Source organism: Lotus japonicus, chromosome 4 (assembly GCF_012489685.1).
Source record: "Lotus japonicus ecotype B-129 chromosome 4, LjGifu_v1.2".
NCBI lineage: Eukaryota > Viridiplantae > Streptophyta > Magnoliopsida > Fabales > Fabaceae > Lotus > Lotus japonicus.
The window spans coordinates 50633488-50650759 of NC_080044.1; the positions used below are offsets into that span (position 1 = coordinate 50633488).

At 40.2% G+C, this 17272-nt stretch overlaps 1 protein-coding gene across 1 annotated transcript; it reads right to left on the minus strand.

The window, feature by feature from the left end:
* Positions 1-15877: 15877 nt before the first annotated feature.
* Positions 15878-17272, minus strand: LOC130712905 (uncharacterized). Its single transcript, XM_057562722.1, has one exon. It carries the CDS (start codon positions 17270-17272, stop codon positions 15878-15880), a length of 1395 nt encoding a protein of 464 aa, XP_057418705.1.

The window sequence follows — 17272 nt, forward strand, 5'->3', positions numbered from 1 at the left end:
GATTGAGAGCAACTTGACACACTTACAAAAATAACCGTTAGAGTGTAGAAAACACAAAGAGAGAGAATAAATCAAGTTTGTGGAAACAAGACAAATCAGTTATGTGTCTTCCTCAACTGCAGCAAGGGCGGTTAAATAGAGAAAATTATAGTCGTTGCCCTTGACATGTGTCAATAACTGCTATAAGTTAGTTATTACACAAATCCCCAATTTTCCTCTTAACTCCTCAAACTTAGCCGCATCCAGCGCTTTTGTGAAAATATCCGCTAACTGCATATTTGTTTCCACATGCTCAAGAGTGATAATCTTTTCTTCCACCAAATCTCTGATAAAGTGATGACGAATGTCAATATGCTTAGTCCTGCTATGTTGAATTGGATTTTTTTGAAATGTTGATGGCACTCCGGTTGTCACAGTATAATGTCATGACATCTTGCTCGACATTTTATTCCTTCAGCATCTGCTTCATCCATAATAGTTGAGTACACCCACTTCTAGCAACTATATACTCAGCCTCATCAGTAGATAAAGAGACACAATTCTGCTTTTTGCTGAACCAAGATATGGGATTATTTCCAAGAAAGAAGCATCCTCCTGAAGTACTTTTTATGTCATCTGCATTTCCTGCCCAATCTGCATCACAGTAGCCTATCAAATTGGAATTAGAGTTGTGACCATAAAATATTCCGTAATCAGAAGTTCCATTAATGTACTTTATAATCCTCTTGTCTTGAATCATATGACTCTCTTTAGGTGCAGCTTGATATCTGGCACACACTCCAACAGAGAAAGCAATATCTGGTCTGCTAGCAGTGAGATAAAGAAGACTTCCAATCATACTTCTGTACAAGCTTTGATCAACATCAGTTCCACTTTCATCTTTAGTTAGCTTGATATGGGTTGCTGCAGGAGTTCTCTTATGAGTTGAACCTTCAAGTCCAAATTTCTTAACTAGTTCTTTAGCATACTTGCTCTATGAGATGAACATGGAGTCTTCCATCTGTTTTACTTGCAATCCCAGGAAGTAATTTAATTCACCAACCAGACTCATTTCAAACTCAGATTTCATGTGGTGTACAAAATGTTCTACCATGTGGTCTGTCATGCCTCCAAAGACAATGTCATCTACATATATCTGAGCTATCATGACTTTTCCACCATCACTTTTCACAAATAGAGTCTTGTCTATTCCTCCCTTGCTGTATCCCTTGCTTATCAGGAACTCAGTCAACCTTTCATACCAAGCCCTTAGCGCTTGCTTTAATCCATACAAAGCCTTTCTTAATTTGTAAACATGTTCTGGAAAGGTTGGATCTACAAAGCCCTTTGGTTGTTCTACATAGACCTCCTCGTTCAGGTATCCATTCAAGAAGACACTCTTCACATCCATCTGGAACAGCTTGAATTTCAGAATGCATGCTAGTCCTAACAACAATCTGATTGATTCCAATCGAGCAACAGGAGCAAAGGTCTCATCAAAATCAATTCCTTCAATCTGAGTATACCCTTGAGCAACTAGTCTGATCTTGTTTATTGTCACAGTACCATTTTCATCTGACTTATTTCTGAAAATTCACTTGGTACCAATCACATTCACGCCTTCTAGTCTGGGAACAAGATTCCATACTTCACTCTGCTTAAATTGACTCAATTCTTCCTGCATGGCATTGATCCAGTACTCATCAGTTAGGGCCTCCTTGATGTTCTTTGGTTCAATCTTAGAGATGAAGCATGCATTTGCAATGATGTCTCTAGACCTAGTAATAACTCCTTCATTTAGATTCCCAATTATGTTTTCTTTAGGATGTATCTTCTGAATTCTGATTGAGGGAACAACCTCCTTAGATGACTCTTGTTCTTTTTCTTCTTCAGGTTCTGTGTCAGACCGGATGTCACAGTCATTTTATCTCTCATCAACTATCTGAGGCGCATTATCATCTCCATCTGTGTTGACTTCATTTAGACTGCTTACCCTGTCATCCACAACCACATTTATGGATTCCATCATAGTTTTTGTGCGAGAATTGAACACCCTGTAAGCCTTGCTATTTATTGAGTAACCCAGAAATAACCCTTCATCACTCTTAGGATCAAGCTTCCTCCTCTGTTCTCTATCAGTTAAAATATAACACCTACTTCCAATGACATGAAAGTACTTAACAGTAGGTTTCTTCCCTTTCCACAACTCATATAGAGTAGAGTCAGTTCCTGAATGTATAGTTACCCTGTTGTGAATATAGCAAGCAGTGTTTATAGCCTCAGCCCAGAAGTGATAAGGAACTTTCTTAGCATGAATCATTACTCTAGCAGATTCTTGCAGTGTTCTATTCTTTCTTTCAACCACACCATTCTATTGCGGAGTAATAGGAGCAGAGAACCCATGCTTGATTCTTTCAATTCCACAATATTCTGAAAATTTTCCATTCTTAAATTCCTTTCCATGGTCACTTCTGATTTTTACAATTCCATAGCCCTTTTCTCTCTGGAGTTGCTGACTTAGCTCTCTGTATACTTCAAAAGTGTCTGACTTTTCTGCAAGAAAGCTCACCCAAGTGAATCTTGAAAAATCATCAACACATACAAACACATACCTTTTTCCACCAAAGCTTTCTTTTTGCATTGGTCCCATCAAGTCCATGTGTAGCAGTTCTAAGGATCTTGTTGTACCAATCTGAGTCAGTTTCTTGTGAGAAGTTTTAGTCTGCCTTCCAATTTGGCATTCTCCACACACTTTGTCTTCTTTTATCTTCAATCTGGGAATACCTCTGATGGCTTTCTTAGATATGACCTTCTTCATGCTTGTGGGATTTAGATGTCCTAATTTTTGATGCCACAGTTTTGCTTCATCTTCCTTTGATACTAAGCACACTGAAGACATATCCTTGTTCTCTGGAGACCACATATAGCAGTTGTCTTTGGATCTCACTCCAGTCATGACAACTTCCTCATTCTCATTAGTAACAGTGCAAACGAGCTTTGTTAAAAGAGACATTCAGTTCCAAGTCACATAATTGACTTATGCTAATCAGGTTAGCAGTCAAGCCTTATACCAGCAAAACATTACTTAGATTCGGAGAGCCACTACTAACAATCTTTCCAGATCCCTTGATTCTTCCTTTAGCACTATCACCAAAAGTGACAAAGCTGGTTGAGTGAGGTTTGATATTATCTAGGTACATCTTCACACCAGTCATGTGCCTGGAACATCCACTATAAAATTACCAATCCTCCTTAGAAGATGCTCTCAGAGAGGTGTAGGAAACAAGAGCTGTTACAATGTTCTTAGGTTTCCACTCTCTTCTCTTTGGATTAGCAAAGGTGTGCATCTGAGTAGTTCTCCAATGTTGAGGTGTTCCATACAGCCTGTAACAGTAAGGTCTTATATGTCCATGCTTACCACAGTGGTGACTTTTCCAGGTTGTGTTCCTCATTATCTAGGTTGGAGGATAAGAGTAAGGAATCTGCCGGTACCCTTGTTGAGCAACATATTGGGACATTCGGCTTGACATCTTGAACTCGGTCTTCTTCTCTGCAGGAATGAACTTGTTACTGACCTTTTTATTTTCTTCAAGTGCGGGGTCTTCAGTATATCCTAATCCTGTCATATCCTTTGCAACCTTTCCTGTTTCTAAAATTAAGTCAAACACATCAGTTCCTTTATTCAACATACGAACAGATTTTACCATACCTTCAATTTTTGACTTCAGCACAGTGACTTCTTCTTGAAGGCTGCTATTCAATATCAGCAAATTCTGCTTCTCAACTTCCAGATTCTTGACAACTCCTTCCAACTTCATTCCTTTTTCACAGGCATCCTTCAAGTTATTGAATAGAAGTTTGTAGGTTTCTGCAAGTTCCTTCTCAGATATTTCACCATCACTTAATTCTGATCCAGAGTTGCACTTCACAGTAAGACCCATGACCTAAGGTTCTTCTTCCTCTTATGTATCATCATCAGACCAAGTTGCCACCATTCCTTTACCCAGTTTCTTTAGATAAGTTGCACATTCTGCCTTGTTATGCCCATATCCTTCACATTCATGACACTGGACACATTTGCTTTTGTTGGATTTGTCTTCTTCCTTGTTTCTGCGAGCAAAGCCAGAATGTTTTGCGATGTCAGATCGCTTGTCTGGCACATTTGGTCTAGGTCTTCTTTCAAACCTCCTCATTACTTTGTTGAATTTTCTCCCAAGCATAGCTATTGCTTCAGACAGATTTTCATCAAACTCTTTCTCACTTGCATCACCATCTTCAGTATTTGATACAAAAGCTATACTTTTGCTCTTCTTGTCTGACCTTTCATTCACAGACATCTCGAAGGTCTGTAATGAACCAATTAATTCATCTACTTTTATGCTGCCAATATCCTAAGCTTCCTCAATTGTTGTCACCTTCATATCGAATTTCTTGGGTAAAGATCTGAGAATTTTTCTGACAAGCTTTTCCTCAGACATTTGTTCTCCAAGTGCAAATGAAGCATTTGCCATGTCGCGCACCCTCATGTGAAATTCTGACACAGTTTCATCGTCCTTCATCTTCAGATTCTCAAATTGAGTGGTGAGAAGTTGAAGTCTTGACACTCTGACTCTTGTGGTACCTTCATGAGCTACTCTGAGGATTTCCCAGGCATCCTTAGCCACAGTGCAGGTATTGATTAACCTGGACATGCTCTTGTCCACTCCGTTGAAGATGGCATTCAGTGCTTTTGAGTTTGCTAAGGCATCCTTAGCCACAGTGCAGGTATTGATTAACCTGAACATGCTATGGTCCATTCTTCTTCAGGCCTCAACTCAATGGTTGAAGTTCCCTCTTTGTCACTTTTCATAGGATGTTTCCACCCTTTGACAATGGATTTCCATGTCTTGCTGTCAATGGATCTAAAAAATGCTACCATATGAGCTTTTCAATAGTCATAATTAGTACCATCCAAGATTGGTGGCCTATGAACAGATCCTCATTCCTTGTTGTTATCCATAATACCAGAATTATCTCCCTAGATCTCACCCAAAAGTAGAACAAGGGGTTCCTGCTCTGATGCCAATTGAAATTCTGGCAAGTATAATATGAACAACTCCGCAAATAATGCAACAAGATAACAACTGAACAACAATTAAAAGACACAGGAAATTGTTAACCCAGTTCAGTGCAATATCACCTACGTCTGGAGGGTTTTCCCCCAAGAGAGATAATTCATTATTATAGAGAAATTGTACATAAAAGGTCTCACAAGAACTGCCCTAGTTCAACTACCTTTTCTACCTATCTCTACCCGTGGAATATTACTTAGGTCCCCCCCTAAGTATGAGAACCTTCTCTCACTCTCTCTCACAATCACTACCACAGTGATTGAACTCAAGTATGAGTTACAAAGGCAGATCTCAAGATCACACAGAAAGACACTCACCCTTAGCTCACAACTATTGCATAAAGCTGCTAAGAGGACAAGTAGTATGAACTCGATGAAAACCCTAATTCAATGATATGTTCTCTACAGCGAGACTAGGTCTTGAGTCTTCATATATAGTCTTTCAGGCCTTGTCTTCATTGAGCTTGAAAGAGCACACAGTCCATACACAAATTAGGAAGTTGTTAATTGAAAATAATCGAGGAACAAATCTGCTTCAGGTCCTCGTAAATAAGCAGATTCCAACTTCCATAAATAGCTCCAAATCAAACCCCCTTGAACCGGGTTTGATTACACATGGAATATCCCTTGACGGCGCACAGAAGCTTCCAGCAAAACCTAACTTGAAAACAAAGCTTCACAGATAACCAAATAACCAACTAACAGCAGATACTTAAGATCAGATGTCATAGGCAAGTTGTTACAACATCGGGTCCGACAAGTTAGCACACACATACTTAGCTAAAATGCAGACAACCAAACAAAGGAAAAACAAAAGACTTGACTTCCATCATAGCTTGTATACCTAATATTTTCCCTATTTTCACTAACTTCTTTGTTTTTGTACTTTGATGGTACTTTAAGTTGAGTTTGTATATAGACAACTTAGGTTTAGTATTGCGTTTGATAGTGGACTTATTGCATTTGTATTTCGTTAGTCATTTGGATACATAAGTCATAAAAAACTAACGGTTATGAGTTATTACAAATTAAGTTTTCAGTTTCGAGAATGTAAAAACATAGATATTTTATTTATTAGATTTTGGGAAAAATGTAAGTTTGATAGTACGAAACACTACTACTAATAATTGTCACAGTTGCACTTTTCAAATCCCACTTTGCAGTTAATATGACTTGACTTTTCATTGCTCCATTACCTCTCTCAAATTTCAATAGTATACTATAGGTTGTAATTTTTTTGGGGCATAAGGTTATAGCCTATATGGCTTTGCCATTAACAAGACGTTGTTCTGGGGGAATCCACTACGCTGATATCTTTTTTTATGGGGGCAGTAGGATTTTAATAGCTTCAAAGTTCATCAGTAATTGCTCCACCATGAAAGCACAATCACGTTGTGAAGCTTTAACCCAATAGGTCAAACGAATTCTATGTAGATCCCACATAAAGCTGAAATAAAAAGGAACCTCATTAAATATCATCAAATCATTCTGCAAATGATAGTACTAAACACTAATAACTAATATATGGTTAATTTAAGTAGTATATGCTTGATTCTAGGGGTTCACCTGAGTCGGGTCAAATTGCCAAACCCAATTCCGAACCAAGCTCAAAATGTTGGGTGGGATCGGAATTGGGTCTCATGTTGAAATATTTTGGATTTGGGAAACTCGACCCAAAATCGTTACATGTAACACGTAGTGGATTGAGTCCCTCCCCACTGAAGGTATGAAAAACGATAGTAAGGGGGGGGGGTTTGAATAGCGTTTTCAACATAAACTTTCCCCTCTTAAGATTAAGACAAATCTCACGAACAAACAACACAAGGTGCAAAGATAAGAGATGAAGAGAAGCACACAAGTATTTTATCCTGGTTCACTTGATAAATCCCTCAAGCTAATCCATTCAACCCGTTAAAGTGATTTCTTCCTTCTTAGAATGAAGGCAATCCACTATTCAATGTTTGTTACAACTGCACTAGCAACCTGCTCAGTGACTAACAATACAATGAACTAGCAAACACTAAGATTCACTCTCTTAGTCTTCTCAAGGAGCTGACCAACCTTGGCCCCTTAAGGAAATCAAACTAACTGTTTGAGGGTTTTGGGTTTACAATGAGTGCTTCTGAGAAAGCTAAGGTAAACACAGTAAGAACAATTGAAGAAAGATTGCTAAGAGAATATTGAATGGTTTCTTAAGCTTGTACAAAGTGTTGGAACATGTTGCCATGCATTTTGTCAAAACAACCGATTGTTGAAGCAGATGCAGTGGCATCTGATTCCCTGAAGCTAGGGCATCAGTCCTCAGCTTGTGTTTATGTTGTGGGCCCTCTAAAGATTTACTGAAGATATGTTTTTGAGTTACTTGAGGAGCAAGTAGCTATTCCAGAAGGGTTTTATTTGTTGGGTTGTTATTTGTTGAGACAATCTTTGTTAAATGATTGATTTCTATCTTTACTCGTGCAATAAGAAACCAAATCTATCAAGATTGCGTTTTGAATTGCAGTTGTTGTAATCTGTTTCTTCAGCCCGTGCCAACCCTAAAGCCCATGCTACCGCTGCTGAAGTCAATAAAAGGATGAAGACCTAAAACATGAAGACTGACCGAAGCTGATAGAGAGAGATCGAGTGTTTTAGGATTTGTTATTGTGCTTTGTCCTTTGTTAATTGTGAATCCTCTTTGCTCACTGATTCTATAAAGCAAATAGAGGTTCTGTGTTGTTTGATTGCGTTCAAACTCTGATTGTTCATTGTGTTCACCAATCACTGTGGCAGTGATTGAGAGAAAGTGAGAGGGGCTCTCATACTTAGGTTGAGATTCTAAGTAGAAATACACTGGGTAGATTAGGAAGTGAACTATGAACTGAGTTGTTCATGAGTGTCTGTAATTCCTGAATCTTCAGATAGTGGATTTCCTTTCTTTGGGTGCAAACCCTCCAGACGTAGGTGAAAGTTTTTCACAAGAGAACTCCTGCTGCTACACACGTCAAACTGTCCAAGGATGAGCAAGGAGATGTTGATCAAAGTCTCTATAGAAGCATGATTGGAAGCTTGTCGTATCTTACTGCTAGCAGACCAGATATCACATTTGCAGTTGGTGTATGTGCAAGATACCAAGCAGCTCCTAAGGCAAGTCATCTTCTGCAGGTCAAGAGGATTATCAAGTACATCAATGGCACAAGTGACTATGGTATTCTCTATACTCATGATACAAATTCTTCTTTAGTTGGATTCTGTGATGCAGACTGGGCAGGAAGTGCAGATGATAGAAAAAGCACATCTGGTGGATGTTTCTTCTTGGGAAATAATTTGATTTCATGGTTTAGCAAGAAGCAGAATTGTGTCTCATTGTCTACAGCTGAAGCAGAATATATTGCAGCAGGAAGTAGTTGTACTCAACTCATGTGGATGAAGCAAATGCTGAAAGAGTATAATGTTGAACAAGATGTCAAGACATTGTACTGCGACAATCTCAGTGCAATTAATATTTCTAAGAATCCCATACAGCATAGCAGGACCAAGCATATTGACATTAGACATCATTTTATTAGAGACTTGGTGGAGGATAAAATTGTTAATTTGGATCATGTTACAACTGACAAGCAATTGGCTGATATTTTCACAAAACCCCTTGATGCAATCACGTTTGAAAAATTAAGAGGAAGTCTAGGGATTTGTCTTTCTGATGCATAGCAATTAGCATGCCCCAGTGTGTTAACGGCTAGTTTATTCTTGGTCATCATTAACTGCCGTTGTGACATCAGCAGAGAGAAAGTTACTTCATGGTTCACTTATCCTATAACTACCTCCAACGGGCAAATTGTACTCTCTCAACCGCTTGTGCATCTATCTTCTTCAAGACTTATCATCTCTCAGTTGCCATTCTGTTTCGTTGTTCTGTACTCTGTTTGTAATTGCTCTCGATTCATCATGTCTCAAAGTTCAGGAAAGAAGGAATCTGTCAAGGCCAAGATTGAAAGAACTGCTAAAGGAGTCAAGTGTATGGGTTTGAAGAATGATTCCTCTCAACCATCTTCTGTGTCCAAGAAAGCTCCCAAGAAGATGAGATCAAGAAACCCAACGTGTAAGGTCTACAAATCACAGGTCAAGAACAGCAAAACCCCAAATGTTCCTATCCTTGAGGATGTTCCTGACGAAGAGGAAATCAATGATGAAGATTCTCCTGTGAAATCGCCCCCTGATGTTGTACCTGATGTTGAGACATCTGGGTCTATGGAAAGTTCTGCTCAAGAAAAACCTGGAAAGGATTCCACTTCTCATGAAGATTCAGGCGATGCTACCCAGCCTGATATCTCTGTTTCATCCTCTTCAAAGGATGCTGATCCAAAGACTGGTAACTCTGAGGGTATCAATTCTGAAGAGCCAATCCAGGCCCTAGCCTCTGTTCAGGACATCTCTGATGATGCTTCTGATGATGTTCCTCTGACTGAGTCCTTTGCTGATAGTGTTGCTGCGAGGATGAAGAAGAAAAGAAGGGCTTCTTCTCCTGAAGTTACTCTTACTCCATCAAAGAAATCCAAGTCTTCACCTATAACCTACAAGTCACGACAGGCCAGTGTGAAGAGTAAGGGAAAAAAAAGGAAGACAAGACTCCCACTGAGAAGAAGAAAAGGAAGATTCCAGTTGAAGTTGAAGACTCTGAGTCAGATGTTGAAGTCAGTGTCCAGGACATTCGATCTTCTGAGAAAAAGAAGTTTTCTGGTAAGCGTATTCCTCAGAATGTTCCTGCTGTTCCTATTGATAGAGTATCTTTTCACTTAGAAGAGAATGTTCAGAAGTGGAATTTTGTTTGCAAGAGGAGAATGGCCAAAGAGAGGGAAGTTGACTCTGATGTTCTTGAATGCAGAGATGTTATTGCACTTATTGAGAAAGCAGGTCTGATGAAGACTATTCAGAATGTTGGAAGGTGCTATGAGAAGCTTGTGAGAGAGTTCTTGGTAAATATCTCTGTAGATGTGGGACTTCCTGATAGTGCAGAATTCAGGAAAGTCTATGTGAGGGCTGAATGTGTTGTGTTCTCACCTGCTGTGATCAATCAAGCACTTGGCAGAAGTGCTATTGAATTTGTTGATGAAGAAGTGTCCATGGATGATGTGGCCAAGGAACTTACTGCTGGTTATGTGAAGAAGTGCCCAGCAAGAAGCTGTTGTCTACTGAAAATCTTAGTGTGAAGTATGCTATCCTTAACAGGAATGGTGCTGTGAATTGGGTTCCTACTCAGCATACCTCTGGTGTTTCTGCAACGCTTGCCAAATTGATCTATAGGATAGGCAAGTCTATTGCTTTTGATTTTGGAACTTTTGTGTTTGAGCAGACATTGAAGCATGCTGATACTTGTGTTGTGAAGCTGCCTGTTTCATTTCCTTCCCTTATCTCTGAGATCATTCTTAAGCAGCATCCTCAGATTCTCAGGGCTGATGAAGTGGCTATGTCTCGTGGTGTTCCAATCACCTTGGATCAACGTTTATTTATGGAGCCACATGTCCTAGACATTGCTATGCCAACCAGCAAGACATCTGCCCCTCCTGTGATTGAGTCTGGCACTCAGGCCATAATTGCTGAATTACAGGAAGTCTCCAAGGCTTTGCAGGAGACAATCAGGGTGAGCACTGCCAGGAAGCTCAAGGTTGATACTTTGCTACTCAAGCTGCAGGAAGACGAACGCCAAGGTGGTGACCAAAGTGCTACTGCTACAGCTGCTCAGGATGTGAGCAATGAAGAGGAGGAAGGATCTGATGAGAGTAAAGAGGAGAGTGCAGAAGGATCAGGAGAGGAGTCCAGTTCTGAAGACTAGTTTCCTATGATCTTTTGCTATTTTCTTTTGTTTTTGGATGTATTCGTGCACCCTTTGCAAATTTGTGCTAAAAAGGTGGAGTAGTTTTGATTGAAGGTTTGAAGCAGTTTGATTGAAGATTCTATCTTAGTTTTGATTGAAGGTTTGAAGCAGTTTGATTGAAGATTCTATCTGCTCTATGGTCTGTAATATTTTGTGCGACTGCTGTGAAGACCTATGTTCTACTGTGAAGTCGCTTTGCTTCTGTGAAGATTATGTGTGTTTTGCTAGTGTTAGCTTAGTTCTGAAGACAAGTTCAAGACAATGGCTTTGTTTATTTCAAGTTGCATCTTCTGGTTTTATGTGGCTAGCTTAGCTTAGCTTTATGAGGTTCGCTTATGTGCAAGTAACTTCTGTTAGTTTTCTGGTTTGTTGAAGTTCAAGCTGATCAACTGTGAAGTCATCATATGTTAAGGATTGATAGTACTTCTGTTAGTATTTTTGTTGCTAAGTGTTTTGTTCCAACTATGCTAAGTTGTTGGTATGGATGCATCATGTGAGGGGGAGCAGTGTTTAAGGGGGAGAATTGATTCTCTAGTTTTTATCCTCTCTAGCTGTGAGTTGTTTTTAGACAAAATTTGACAAAGGGGGAGATTGTTGGAACATGTTGCCATGCATTTTGTCAAAACAACTGATTGTCGAAGCAGATGCCGTGGCATCTGATTCCGTGAAGCTAGGGCATCAGTCCTCAGCTTGTGTTTATGTTGTGGGCCCTCTGAAGATTTACTGAAGATATGTTTTTGAGTTACTTGAGGAGCAAGTAGCTATTCCAGAAGGGTTTTATTTGTTGGGTTGTTATTTGTTGAGACAATCTTTATTAAAAGATTGATTTCTATCTTTACTTGTGCAATAAGAAACCAAATCTATCAAGATTGCGTTTTGAATTGCTGTTGCTGTAATCTGTTTCTTCAGCCCGTGCCAACCCTAAAGCCCATGCTACCGCTGCTGAAGTCTAAAGGATGAAGACCTAAAACATGAAGACTGACCGAAGCTGATAGAGAGAGATCGAGTGTTTTAGGATTTGTTATTGTGCTTTGTCCTTTGTTAATTGTGAATCCTCTTTGCTCACTGATTCTATAAAGCAAAGAGAGGTTTTGTGTTGTTTGATTGCGTTCAAACTCTGATTGTTCATTGTGTTCACCAATCACTATGGCAGTGATTGAGAGAAAGTGAGAGGGGCTCTCATACTTAGGTTGAGATTCTAAGTAGAAATACACTGGGTAGATTAGGAAGTGCACTATGAACTGAGTTGTTCATGAGTGTCTGTAATTCCTGAATCATGAGATAGTGGATTTCTTTTCTTTGGGTGCAAACCCTCCAGACGTAGGTGAAAGTTTTTCACGGAACTGGGTTAACAATTACTGTGTGTTATTGTTTCTGTTGTTAAGTTTTGTTTTACTGTTAAGCGGTTGTCGAACCTCTTGTCCCAGCATCGTGCAGGACAATCGTATCAAAGGGAACCTGAATTACACAAAGTTTCTTAGCCGCTTCTTCAATCTTCAGCCTCTATTTATACTCCAAGGATTAGGGTTGTATTCGTTGTTTGAAATGCTACCGTTGGAGGGCAAATCCGGAACTTCCAGATTCTGCTGTGGCTGAACATCTTAGGTAAGGTCGTCAGGATAGTACAATTGCTTTTGTACTTGGACAGCGACGTGAGCCTTATCCTAGTTGACTTCTGATCAGACGACGCTTCATGTTGGAACTTGTGAAGCTTGGTGATCAGAGTCAGAGGGAAGCTTGGATCCTCTAACCTTCGTATCTTCTGCTTCTGGTTATCAGAGTTGGAAGTACTTGGTCTTCAGAGCCAGCTTACTCTTGGACTTCAGAATCTTCACTACTTAGCTTCTGGACCTTCAGAGCCTCTGGACCTTCAGAACTTGAAGTGGTCTGAATCCACATCAGAGCTTATCATCTTCAGAACTTCTGAAGCATATACTACTGATCAATCAGAACATAGTGAGTGCGAAAGCGTTGCATTGGTTACTCTTTGGCTAAATGCTTCTGATAATTGTGAGTATTGACCAGAGTCAGAGCCTGTCATTTAAACACTCAGAAAAAAATGTTAGAGTACCATAATTGTTCAGACACAATAGTTATCATGTAATCATCAAAACATAGAGTTGTACTACGTGACCAAATCTTGGTCTTACAATCTCCCCATTTTTGATGATGACAAAACCAAGTATTTTGATGAATCATTCTTAAACAATAAACTGAATTCACTCAGAGTTTAGAGAATAGAAATAAACTTATCCTGAGTTGAATGGTTTATGTTGCTCATTCTGAATCCAAGTCACAACTTGATTCTGAGCTTAGCTCCCCCTAAGACTTAATAAAACATTAGTAGCGTCTAGATTCTGAGCTAAAAGTTGATAGTGATCAGAGTGATATTATATGACATAGATAATATTTGAATATTAGAGCGCATGAAAATTCAGAGTTAAAAGCAAGGAAGAAGTATCAGAGTCAACCGATTTAAGCATACAATCACTTCAGAAGAAGTGAAAATGTATTCCTTGCTAGTGCCCCACTGACAGATCTATGGTCATAAAGATGGATCACTTAATTCTCCAAAAGAAAAGAAATCACACTAACACAGCTTACACATCAAAAACTGGTTGTACTCCACCTTTTTGTCATAAGCAAAAAGAATGGGGTGTGAAAAACTTAGCTTGAAGTACAAGGTACTCCCCCTTAGAGAAGGTCTAAGTTAAGAAGAATGGAGAAAAGATAAATAAATAATAAGGTTAATTAAGAAAATAATTGATTAATGCAGATGAAGAAAATTAAATGACGAGAACGTTTACCACCGGCCAAGAGGTTTAAGACGTGCATCAGTTACCAACGTAAACACCTCGAGAAACTGCAGCAGCATTAACTTCTGTAGACTGAACTTAGTGTATAAATAGCAATGTAAGCCATAGCAGTCTTCACAAAAACATCTTCATCTTGTAACAAATACGACAATGGCTTCCGTTGAGAATTGCATCAATGAGCTTAGGAGGAAGGCATTTGAAGAGGATATGTTCTTCAATTTTAGGCACCCAGATGATCCAAGCATCTACCAACTGACAAATCAGTTGTTATGAATGGGACTGAGTCCAGAGATGGACGCTACTCTCAGAGGATTCCTTGGGTTTGTCGAGGAACTTCAAGGCCTTTTCCAGCGGGAGCTGGACAACTATGCTGAGATCCGTGCGGTGGAGTCTGCACTTGAAGCCATGGCCGAGGGTCCTGAGAAGCAGGAAGATCGCCAGAGCTTGGTCCAACTGGAGTTCAAGCAGCATGGTCTGGAGCTGGAGAAGGCGGAGAAGCGAAGGCAATGCAGATCTTTGAGGAAAAATCCTCCATTTTAAGTGTAATGCCAAATATGAATGAATGAATGAGGTTTTTGAGTAAAAAGGATTTTTGGTTTGTTAACGCGTATGCTAAGTAAAATTAAAACGTAAAGCACATAAGAAGAAAATCAACAGGATAAATTGATTAAAAGCAAAGTTAAAAAGCATAACATAATAAAAATAAGGAAAATGAAGGAGAAAGAGAAGAGAGTTCCTAAAACTAAGGTTTAGGGAGCCTGCTGAGAATTTTAGCACACATCTTTGTAAGATCTTGAATCAGTGTGGAGTGAGAATCAAGTCGCCTTTCAATAGAGTCAAGTCTGGCCTGATTCGGAGCAGATTGATGTGGAGCAGACGACACAGCTTGGTCAGAGGACGGTCTATCAGAGCCTGGTGTGGTCTGAGGAGCTTGAGCAGAGGTTGAGGCAATATCAGTAACAGGAACAACCATAAGCACTTGAGCCTTTAGAGCAGCAGCCTCAGCTTCTAACTTAGCAGCCTGTTCCAAAGCCTGTAAGCGAGCAGACTCACGTAGAGCGGCTTCGATTCTGGCAGCTTCCTCTTGCTCGTGCTTCCTTCTGGCTTCTACCATTTCATTCCAGAGCTTTTCCCTTAGACGCATCTCATGCAGAGCTTCTCTCCTTCTGTTTCTTGCTTCTAGCCTTTGTCTGGCAGCATCAACTCGTTCCTCTCGTTCCGCATTATAAAATTCCAACATCGTATCAATCCTGTCATGCAGCCAGTTGCATTGACGTCCCCAATCCTCAGCAACTATATGTGGTTTCTCACTATGATCAGTTCGACCATATAGGTTGCGTACCTGAGTTGTTGCTTGATCACTGAACAAATTGATGCATTCCAGCAGTGTGTCTGGTTCAGGATAGGTGTAGGGAATGATAGGAAGGTTGGCTTCAGGTGGAGGAGGATGATTGCAGCTCGTAGCTTCAGAGGTAGCTTGAGGAGAGGCAACTTCCAGAGCCATGAGATTAGAGGTCTTTGGGTCTGGAGTTGGGTTATAGGTGCTAGCTTCAGGGTCTGGAGATGGATGAGAGGGGCTAGCTTCAGTGTTGGGGAACTCAAAATCTTCAGAGTTGATCGATGAGTAATTAGAGAGAGACACCTTAGAATATTTTCTTCCCTTTGGAGGAGGGAAGGCCAAGTTCAGAGGGACCACATCCAGAGGTGCAGGAACAAGAATTTGCGCTGTGATTCAGAGTTGTTGGATGGGGAGGAGTCAGCAGCATTGGTGACAAAAGGTATGGATGGAGTGGGAGATGGAGTTTCTTTTTCAGAATGGTAAGAGGATTGTGGTTCAGAGTCTTGTTGTTCAGGAGCTTGTTGTTCAGAGGCTTGCTGTTCAGAGGCTTGTTGAGGTTCAGAGGCTTGTGAGGGATATGGAAGTAGAATGGTGGAAGTAGGTTCAGAGGGTTGAGGAGTGTGGATTGTTTGCCAAAGAGGTTCATCTCCAATGGAAGGTTGAATTAATGAAGTCTTTGGTGGTGGAGAGCAGGTAGTGATGATTGTGGTGATTGGTTGGATGACAGAGGTTTGTTGGGTAGGAGGAGAAGATAAGGCTAAGGTAGAAGTGGGGTTAGACTAAGCTAAACATGCATCAGATTCATCATCGCCCGTAAGAATTATGAACTTACTTGAGTTCCTAACAAAAGATCTTGTGACTCTGGTAGTTCTTGGTGCTTGAGTAGTTTCCTGCTGGATAACCCTTGTAGCAATTCTGACCTTCTTCTTCTTCTTCTGAGGTGGTTGCTCATCATCATCGCCATCCTCAAAGTCATCATTTGCAGCCGTAGTAGTATCCTCTTTCTTCCTGTTTGTCTTCTTCTTCTTAGGAGATTCATAATCAGGAGCTTCTGGAAGAGCTCTGAAGAACTCATCGACATCAATCTCAAATCCAAGACTCCTCAGATCCTCAATGTAGTATAGGATGGCCTCTGGATCATCAACCTTAGACCAGAGGGGATAATCATTGAGAGGAATTCTTCTTCCCTTAACCTCTTCTGGTGTGATGACAGATTCAGCCTCAATTTTCTTTTCAATTAGGCACATCCTCTTCAGAGATGTAGAGGTGAAGGCTTCTCCAGCCAGAATGGAAAGGTCTTCAGTGCATCCAGCATTGATCAAATCTTTGACCAATTTGCTCTCAACAAAGATGTCAGATAACACTCTTCCAAAAGGAATGTACCTGATTGTGTTCTTGGTCGCAGCAGCAGTTGTTCTTGATCTCCTTATGCAATCTTTTAGATAAGTGAATAAGAAGTACGGAAGACATATCTTCTGCCCGGTCTTGATGAAGTAAAGCATCACCTTCTGATTGAAGTTGATGTAGTCAGGAGAGCTTCCAGTGGGTCTGGGATTGAAGCAATTCAGAATGATCTTGTGCCAGATCCTTAAATCAAGATGAAGCTCTCTGGTCTTGTAGTCGGATTTCCCAGATTTCCAATTTGCATACAGCTCCGAATTGATTGTGTCTTTCACTTTATTCAACTTGGAATCATTGGCCCAAAATCTGTAACCCCTGATAGTGTCTAGACCCAGAAGCAGAGCAATTGATCTTTCAGTAATGATGATCTTCTTGCCCAGCACATAGGAAACAACTTGAAGATCGTCACACTCAGCATGTTTCCAGAATTCTTTTACCAACTTGTAGTAGATGGGTCTTGTGAGCCTGTTGAAGTATCCTTCCCAACCTTGAAACTTGACTGCAGGAAGAAGATCCAACCCATTTTCTGCTAAATTCTTGAAATCAACTCGCAATTCGCAAAGAACTTGAAGATCTTTGGGAGAAAAATTGGAAGTGACTGCACAACCTCTTTCAGTAATCGGAGTGACTTTCTCTGACCCTTGAGTCTCAGCCTGAGTGGATTCATTGGACCTTGATCGAAGGCTTGGACCAACTTGACCAGTTGCAAGACCCACAACCATCTTTGGAAACACTTTGCCATCTGCAGAATCAGCTTTCTCAGATCTTTCCAT

Excerpts from the sequence above, each read along its gene's own strand:
- LOC130712905 (XM_057562722.1), bottom strand. The coding sequence starts at position 17,272 with ATGGAAAGATCTGAGAAAGCTGATTCTGCAGATGGCAAAGTGTTTCCA.